This window comes from Phaethon lepturus, unplaced genomic scaffold, assembly GCF_000687285.1.
Source record: "Phaethon lepturus isolate BGI_N335 unplaced genomic scaffold, ASM68728v1 scaffold13315, whole genome shotgun sequence".
Lineage (NCBI taxonomy): Eukaryota > Metazoa > Chordata > Aves > Phaethontiformes > Phaethontidae > Phaethon > Phaethon lepturus.
This window is the reverse complement of record NW_010538430.1, coordinates 19,875-29,599: the sequence shown is the minus strand read 5'-3', so window position 1 is coordinate 29,599 and position 9,725 is coordinate 19,875. Positions and strand designations below refer to the sequence as shown.

The following is a 9,725-nucleotide window of genomic DNA, read 5'->3' as shown; positions in this document are numbered from 1 at the left end:
TCCCTACAGAAAGACATGACAGGCTATACTGTTTTTCTTCAGTACTCATGTGGCAACTGAACATTTGAAGTTAATTATTTTTGACTTCTTTTGCTGATTATATTACTCTTTATAATAATTACATTAAAATTAGAAACTTACATTGTTGGTATACATGGTATATGAGAGCAGTTGTATGTTTATAATAAACTGCAATCCTGATTCAATGATTTATCTACATGATTGCACCCTCTTGTGGTAAGCAGAGCACTAACTAGTGTGCTGATAATAAACAGATTGCAAGGTCAAGACTGGAGACTTTTGTGCAGTGGGTGGATTTACTCAGAATGAGGTGATGGATGTCCACTTTGGGAAGATAACGCCTAGAGATTAGATTTCTGCATTTATAACTGAGTAGCTGAACTTTAATAGAGTATATAGTTTAAAACTTGCAAGCTTCTTGTACTATTGGATTTGCTTTTGAATGTTTTCAGTATTTTAGATTGTTAGTTCTATTACCCATTTCAGTTTGCATCATACGTATTTTTTTAAAGCTATTCTTCTGTTACGCACAATTTTTTTCCTGACTGCTTTTACTGTCAACAGTATCAATTACTTAAAAACTGCTCCCTCAATTGTCTTGAAAACATTAAGTTGCAAGACACCATCAAGGGAATGAAGAATAGTTCCATAAGGAAGGTAAATCAGTATTTGTCAAAAAAGACAGTGACAGCTTTGGTAGAAAAGGAGTATTTTTTCCAGGCTTCTATGAAACACTTTTTCCAACAAAAAAATCTTAATACCGTATAGCAATATTGCGCTAGGATTACAGGGAAACATTTGGAAGTGACCTCAAGCAGAGATCTCTATGTCACCATTTAGTCACTGTCTGCAGCCTCTGGCCTTAGTAAAGCTATGTTGAGTTTCTGGAATTCATAAAACCTTGTTTGGTTTTATCACAAAAACTGAAATAACAATTGGATGAGAGCTTGGAGAGAACGGTAAAGCTATACCCTGAACTTTTATAGTTCAAAGAGGAGATCCTTTTGTACTTGTACTGCTTTTTGGACCAAGTATGGTCCTTTTTGTGTCATAGTGGGAGTCAACATCCTTTTGGAGTCTCCTACTGCCCCTGCAAAACAACTTGCAATAAGGGAAGAAGATACTTTATCATGGTCTTGGTGGTTTGTGTGGTTTTTCGTTTGTTTGTGGGTTTTGTTTTGTTTTGTTTCTAGCAGTTGCCATCTATTACACCGTAATTTAATGTGGTAATACAGCTCAACGCTGCTTCCATGTGTGGGTTGTTCCATGGGTCTCTTAATTTTCTGACTTTTTCATGAGATTTTTACCTGGAATTACCAGATACTAGATCCTTGTACTAGCAATTACTGAGTCTAGTTTCATGGTAAGCTCTTCAGCCTTCTGACCCCGGGGCATGTTGTCCTCTTTAGCCTTAAGGCACACTGATGTGCACCTTCCAATGTGATATTTACCTGTGGCAGGTAATGAAGCCAGTTTATATCAGCTTGCCTATGGTGATGTTACTTCTGTGGTGTGTACTTCAGTCAGCATTGCTTACTTTTCCATGTGTTAGTCTGAAATCGTTGTAAATGCTTCAGTTATGCGTTAGGGTTCTAATTTTCGGGACTGATGTATGCATGAACATTGGATTATGTAGGAGTCCAGACTCTGTATCAAGAAGAACTTTGCTATGAGATATACCTCCAAGCGATTCTTTCCATCTAGTGGTGTGTAGCAGTAGTTAATAAACCATATCTAGCCATGCTTCAGGGAAGAGAGTGGTGATGAGCATAGTCTCATGCCCATACATAAAAAGGAGATGTCTGTGGCTATGTGGTCTTGATGTTGTAGAACTGTAGGAAAATTTAGGTCAGGAAGGACCTCTGGATGTACTCCAGTCCACATGCTCATACAAAAATAACTGCAGAGTTGGATCAGGATGTGCAAGGGCTTGTCTAGGTGAGTTTTGACTATGTCCAAAGATGGAGGTTTCAGACACTCTTTGTGTAACCTCTTCCAATACTTAATCACTCTCATTATGGTATTTCCTTTTTTTATGTCCATGCAACATTTGTCGTTCTGCAGCTCAAGACTGTTTTCTCTTGTCTTCCTCCTGTGTACGTTAGGGAAGAATCTGTCTTTGTCTACACTGTAATCTTCCTGGTTGGAGAGTATCTTTTCCACTACCTACAGTTGTCCATAGAAAGAGTGGGTTTGAGATCTTGCTGTAGCTTTGTCTGCTATTGTCATATTTTCCTTGTTCATGGTAAATTTGTTGTTTTTAAACATCCCTGGAGACTCTTACTTAATCTTCTTAGTTTAACTAAGTTTAACTTTAGTTTAACTTTCTTAGAAAGCAGTCTGTGATATTATTGGGAGATAAATCCCTTGGAAAAGGTACTAGACTACGTAGTGAATATGGGAAAGATGTAAGAGAGGCTGTAGGAAACAGACACTCCCTGGATTGAGGGTATATTTAACATTATCATACATTAATATGTAATGCTAAATTGTATGTAAATAACTCCCATGCTAAATCCTGGCATAGAAACAGTTATCTACAGTTACTCTTCAGGTGAACTGTAACAAGTTCCTGTTGTGAAGAATTGCAAAAGGGACAATGTGAAGTTCAATTTGTACTCCAGGTGGCATTATTTTTTTGAATTGATATGATGCTTTGGTTCTTTGTTTAATATAGCAGTGCTATCCACTATTTTGCTTTGAATTACTTGCTCACTGCTCCTGAGAGAAGAACTGATACCTAATTTCTTGTTACTGGAGATGTTCCAAAGCATTACGAAAAATGACAAGTAATTATTTACTAGTATTGAGGATAGCTTCTGTGTGTGCAAAATACTCATGTGTCTTTTTCCCTTTGTTTTTGAGTACTTTGCATTTCAGAACTCAAAGTTAGAGAGAGGAAACTGGAATCACTGACACGATGTCTGTAGATGTGCCTCTTTATGTAGAAAGAACTGAGGATAATATCTTAGCACGAAAAAATTTTTTGCATGTCTATCCCTTCTCCTTCCCTCCCTTGGGACATGGCTCTGTATTATGTTTTTGCAGCTCAATGAGAGAGAACACAAATCTCTTCAAAGTGAGTGCCCAGGAGCAACTCAAAGGACAGTAATAGTAGTGAATAACCATCTCTCATTGTATATTTAGATCTGCAAAATGACGTGATTTCTCTTTTCACTCATTTTAACAGATTTTTCAAAGACTGATCTATGCAGATAAACAAGAAGTTCAAGGAGATGGGCCATTTTTGGATGGAATTAATGTCACTATCAGAAGAAATTATATTTATGAAGATGCTTATGATAAACTTTCTCCTGAAAATGGTAGGTTTACAATTAAGTTATCATCAGCTTGTTTAGAACATTTAACCATTCTTACCATGTAGTTGCTTATTTGCTTACTTGAGTAGGATGTGAAAAGGATATCAGCTCTTCTTTCTGATTACTGCAGTCTCATTCTCTTTAACAGACCCTTCCTTAGTTCGAACGTACTTTCATGAGCCTTTTCTTCCCATTTACTTGTCCAAATAACTGTACTTTGTATTTTATCTAATGAATTACATAGATAATGACCTACTTTGGTAATCTGCGTCAACAAATACATCTACACTGCACAGGATTTGCTAGGTACAGTGTGACTGAGAAGAATAATGCAGTGCACTTTGTAGTGATAGTATGTAGTAGTATATATTTTACCATATTGATTTAAATCATACCTTATGTGGTGAATTTGTGTGAGAGCATCTGCTCTAGAAGCCAAAGTTCCAATGTAGATAAAGCTTGCCAAAATAAAATCCTTCTTAGTTATATGGTATTTTTGCATATAGGTAAATGTATGTTTACTTATACATAGAAGTTTGCACGTAAAAAGAATATTTGCCAAATATATGAGGCTTGCCATGTGAATCTCACCTGCTGTGCCATTTAAGTTCCCTACTGGAGAACTGCCTTGTTCAGAGAGGAAGAAGAAGAGGTATTGGTATTTTTGGTTTGTATAAAATTACTGGAGATCATGCCTTTTCTTAGTTTCCTTTGCTCTGGTACTATTGAAGATACTGTTCTGTTTGTAAATAGGATTTTGTATTTCAGTACCTGTGTTTAACTACCGAAAAGAGATCTATTTAGACTAATTTTTTTCGTTAAATTAAGTGCAAATTAAATTCTCTTGTTCTTGGAAACTTAAAGGCTAATCAGGAGATGTTACTTTATAATTGTCTGGAAATTATATATGCAATTGGCTGTTTACCCTGTTTCCTAGTGGTTGGGAATAGTTTCATCATACTAAATTTAGTATGAGTCATTAACTAGTTTCTTAAAAAGAGAAAGATGAAATGGAATTGGAAAATAGAAGAAGTTGAGTCTGTTGTGTTCCCCTTACCTCCCCCCAGACCTATGAAAATACAATTCAGAAACTGCAGTCTAAGCTTTTGAGTAACGCAATGTCAAGTAACAGGCAAGTCAACCTATTTGTTTAATAAGATGACAGCTTTAAGTGAAAAGCACATTTTCTGTGAAGACTACATTTCCACTTAATGTAGTTTTATTAAACTACAAAATCAGTTTTAGAATGCGTGTTTCCTAAACTTCATCTACAGTCTGACAATCTGGGTACTGGGATGTATGCCATCATTAGTGAGGCCACAGGCAATACAAAATTGAGGGAAATAATCAATATACTGGAAGGTCAGGTTGCCACTTAGACGGCCCTTGACAGACTGAAGAAAAGGGCTTACAGAGGAGCCTCGTGACATTTAGGAAAGACCAAAGCTGAATCCTGTACCTGGGCTGTAATAACCCCATGTAGTAGTACAGACTGAGCACTAACCGGAAACCTGTTTTCAGTAAAGCACCCCAGGGTTCCTAGTGGACAACAAATGGAACAAGTAAAAAGTTCCCCTTGATGAGATGAAAGCTAACTGCATATTGGGCTGTGTTAGCAAGAACATAGCTCACAGCTTCAGCATCGATGAACTGTGTCCAGCGTTGAGCTTCCCAATGTAAAACATGACATTAACATACAAGAACGTGTCCTGCAGAAGGCCACGAAGATGATACAGGGGACTGAAGCACATGGCAGAGGAGAAGCAGCTGTAGCTTCAGTGCAACAGGGAGGTTACAGAAGCTGGTTTGATAAGGTACAGTGGTAAGATGTAGCAGCAAGGGAAATTTTTGCTGGACATACATAGAAAAAACATTTCACAGTGAGACTTAACTAAGCGCTGAAATGGGCTGTCCAGAGAGGCTGTGAAATCTCCATCATTGGAGAACTCAAACCAAGGCACTGAGCATCCTGGTCTAACTTGGAAATTGGCCTTGCTTTCAGTGTGGGCATTTTGGGTCGTATGAGATCTCTTCCAGCCTGAACTGTTCTATGATTCTGTTGAGCCTTCTTTCTGTTCATTCTTTCTGTAATACAAAATTTGTCTGCATATACATGTGTATAGTTCCAGATAATGTTTTAAGCCTTTCCTTAGGAAGAAAATTACTTGTGAAACAGAGGCAAGGGAGAACCCAATAAGCTTGTAGTAAGGGATTTGGAAATAATCTCTAGGTGAATATTTCTGTCTTGTTTACAGGTACAGAACAGCCATAGCGGTAGGTGGCCATTGAAATCTGAAAATCTGTTTTTCTGCATGTGTGCATGACACACCATGTATGCACACACATATACACAAGTGCTATCTAGTACTGTACTCTAGTGCTATTTAGAATCAATAAAGAGTGAAGTAGAAGGTTGGACTGTTTTTTTTTTTTTTTAAAGGCCAGTATTCTGAGACAATATAATTTTTTGAAAAAACGTTAGTTCTGGAGTGGGTCAGGCACCACGTGGGAGAGCAGAAAAGACTCTAGACTGAATTGATTAAAATCAATCTGGGAGACTGAACAGATGATAGATCAGGTCCTAGAACTGATCAGGAAAGAGCAAAGAACATTGATTTGGGAGAGGCATCCAGTTGTCTACTGGCCCTGAGAAGCGAGCTGTTCAAAGTTGATGTTTCTGTAGTACGTTAACCAAGATCATTAAGAAAACAAGCTTGGAACAGCAGAAATGTACTAGGTTGGTTCTTGTGGGTTTATGTTTTTATTTGGTTGTAATATGCTTAGTAATGTGTATTTCTCAATTTTTTTTTTTTTCCTGTGACTGGAATTTTCAGAATATTCCATAATAGCCTCCACTGGACTGTGGTAGCAGTTTAGTTACATTCTAGCTGTATGAGTTATAAAACTGAACTCTTCTTTTCAGAGGTTGCACTAACTTGGCAGTCCGCCTCTACCTGGTCACGTGTTTTGACATGTGAATTTGTTTTAGGACCATTTTTCCCTCCTTGCTATAAATGCGGTTGTCAGTACACAGAGGAAGAGACAAATAACTGATTTTCTTCATAAGGCCTCAAAAAGCACTAAACAATCATCTTCCATACATAAAAAGTTTTAATGTCAGTGCTCAATATCTCAGAAGTCTCCAGACAAAGCATGTGTGTGTGCTTGAGACTCTTTTGCCAGTGTTACATTTTCTTGTTTTGAATGGTGATGAGTGGACCTGTTGCAGCACCTGTGGCTAAAAATGGCCATCCATTTCCAGCCAGCAGAATTTTTGTGTGGCAGGGTATTTCACTTGAATGAAGAACTAATAGGTAATTTTTAAAAATAGCTGAGTGTGAAATGCGGAGTTACTAGTACATGTGGAGGCATTTGCTAATGGGAGAGTGCGAGTAAGACACTCACTCGGTGGTTCAGGAGAAATTCTCTTGCTGCAAGGTGCTGAAGATTCTTTCACGAACAACAGCTGTCCATCCATAACGTGTGTATTTGTAGCACATGGAAGCAGTAGAAAGTTTTATTGTTACTGGTTGCTTTGCTGGGCTGCAAGTGTAGTCAGTGCAAGGGTTTGCATAAAAGCTGTGTATTTGGTTAGATCTTTGGAAGCCTTCAGTGAACTGAGCAAAAATGTCCTCCTTCCCTGTTACGTATACATAGTTTAAGGACTAATTATTGCTTGCTTGCTCAAGTAGTAGCCTTCTATGAAAGAAGCAGAACACCTACCTTCAGAACATGTCCATCTTTACCACACCTTGCTCACTGAAATTACATGATGTAGCAATGTGTCCAAAGTATCAAAAATAATAAGTTCAATTTAAAATAATACTATTTAATGGTGTAGCTTAAAAGTCAGTCCCTCTAATGGAATGCAGTGCTTATTGACAGTTCCTTCAGATGGGAGAAAGAACCTTGCACTCACAATATTTTATATACCTAGTGTCTTTCCACTCCATGTTTTGATGACTCTTAAAGCAAGACCCTGTGTACAAAGTGAGTTTCACATACTGAATATTACAAAATTCAAGCCAGTAGTAGATTTTTGCTACTATTTACTAGTTCAATTTTTATATAAAGTTAGTGTAGATATGTTTGTATGTGTAGTTACATGTGTTTTTATCCAAACAAAATTCAAGCAGATAGTTGTATTTGAGCTTGTCTGTCTCTCCTTTCTCTGCAGAACCTGACCTAAAAAAGCGCATTCGTGTTCACTTACTTAATGCCCATGGTCTTGATGAAGCTGGTATTGATGGTGGTGGAATTTTCAGAGAATTTCTGAATGAACTACTTAAATCAGGATTTAACCCTAACCAGGGATTTTTTAAGACCACCAATGAGGGACTTCTTTATCCTAACCCTGCTGCACAGATGCTCGTTGGAGACTCTTACGCCCGACATTACTACTTCCTTGGAAGAATGCTTGGAAAGGTAAAACCAGTGTTGTATAATAAAGCTATAGCAGTACTGAAGTTATTCAGTAATGTTTTTTTCTTTTTAGGTGGGGGTAGATGGGAAAAATAACGATTTTTCTAGAGTTGAGGAAAAACAAGAATCTGCATTATTTCCACATATCACTCAAATTTCTGGTTCCTTTTAGTAAGTTACATAGTTGAGATGTATAGAGAATTTGTTATACCCTGACTGCCAGTTGAGCCAAGTATGCATATGTCTGCTTCTGTGTTTATCCTCTTGCTTAAAGTTAAGTTGATTGGAGTCAATAGAACTACTCTGCTTATGGTGATTTTTAATCTGAAGCTTTCTGGATTTTAACTGCAGTTACATTTTCATCATTTGGAGTATATGAGATTAACATCTTCAGAAACAAACACTATCTAATTGTGTGAGGTGTACAATTCTTGCTAGCATTTAAAATTTGCCATGAGCATTTACCATACTTGACCCATATGCAAATTAACTTTCACTTCTTCTGCTTTTTTTTTTTTTTGGTACATTTTGCATCTTTCTTGACTTTTAGTGCTTGATATTTTGGTGCTGCAAATGTTCAAAGACCAATACACAGTTGTTGAGCTAGATGAAAAATGAAGGGGACAGGGGAAGAAAAAGAGAGAAACCATTACGAACATACATTATGTTCTTCTAAGCCCCTGAAATAATTTTTGTAAAGCTAATAATTGTGAAACAAAGTTTGGAATACAAATTCCAATTAAAAAAAAAAAGTATTGATTGCTACTCAGCTATCTGAAACTGAAGGTATTTAAGATGTAAAAGCCCCATTTATTTGAATTATTTTGGAGGCTAAAATCCTGCTGACTTGCAGTAAGAGTTAACATATAGTTGGATTTCCTTTCAGTGTAGCTGAAGCAGTTTAAGAGGATGTTGTTGGCAAACTTGAGTTGTTGAAACAGAGTGCTGTTCTTTAGAGTTGCCAGTCAACTGATATAGATTAACTGCCACTTTGTAGGCAAATCCTCTGCTAATGCATCCTAGACTTGTTACATAATGAAAATTTCAAATTGGCCATTTCAATAAAATAATTTTTGAAGGATGTTCCCACCCTTAATGGGAGATGGATTCAGTACTAATACAATAGTTGGTAATTATGACCTATGTTACATATCTAAGGCTTCATTTTCTTTTCTTTCTGCATCTATATATTGTTGGAGTGGGGAAGTGAATACTGCTGTGGTATCGTGAGGAAGTTACTTCAGTCCAAAAATGTTTAGTGTTTATCTAGGAATGGGGCAGGACTCATTTGTCAAGAGGAAATTTGAAATATTAGCTCAAAAAAAAGTTAGTAATTTTGAATCTTTCATTTCCTCTGTCAAAACAACACATTGCTTTCTGTAATTGCATTTCAAATATTAGCATAAAGACAGAAGTTGCAAAATGCGTTTTATTTCCCATAGAGTGCTATAAGTATAGTTTTCATTTTGTATTTTAAATTCAGAGGATCTATTATTTAACATTTTGAAAGCATAAATTGTTTTTGTATTTGCAGTATGTTTACATAAGGTAAGAATTGACAGTGTTACTTAATAATTACCCCTACCCAGGTGCACAGACACCTTTTTAGTAGTGTATTTAGAGACTTGATGAATTAAACAGGAAGATAAGGCACGACCATACTATTCAAAACCTGCCAGTATTGTGATCTTGGCTAAGTTACAGAATACTCACTCACCCGTTTTCAAAAATGTGTCCATTTTATGCTTTGCACAGGGTTATTTGAGAGCAATAGTGGATTATTAAAAGCCCCTTTGTAAACAAAATAGATATAATGCAAAGGAAGCAATCGGGCATCCACAGCAATTTCTTATTTGTGGAAACCAGTATGTAAAGAGCACTGCCACCAAAAACTCTCACGTAAGAAGTTTCAGTGTTATCAGAAAACAAATACATTAAAATATAATAATTTATAGAAATTCT

General features: G+C 36.7%; 1 protein-coding gene across 1 annotated transcript in view; it reads left to right on the top strand.

Moving 5' to 3' along the window:
- UBE3C (ubiquitin protein ligase E3C) overlaps positions 1 to 9,725 on the top strand; it is a gene marked incomplete at both ends in the record, with an annotated part of 57,950 nt that overhangs the window by 28,532 nt on the left and 19,693 nt on the right. Inside the window, 2 exons of the mRNA XM_010286806.1 lie at positions 3,212 to 3,344; positions 7,519 to 7,766. Of these exons, the coding sequence (XP_010285108.1) occupies positions 3,212 to 3,344; positions 7,519 to 7,766 (381 nt within the window). The remainder of the gene's footprint in view (positions 1 to 3,211; positions 3,345 to 7,518; positions 7,767 to 9,725) is intronic.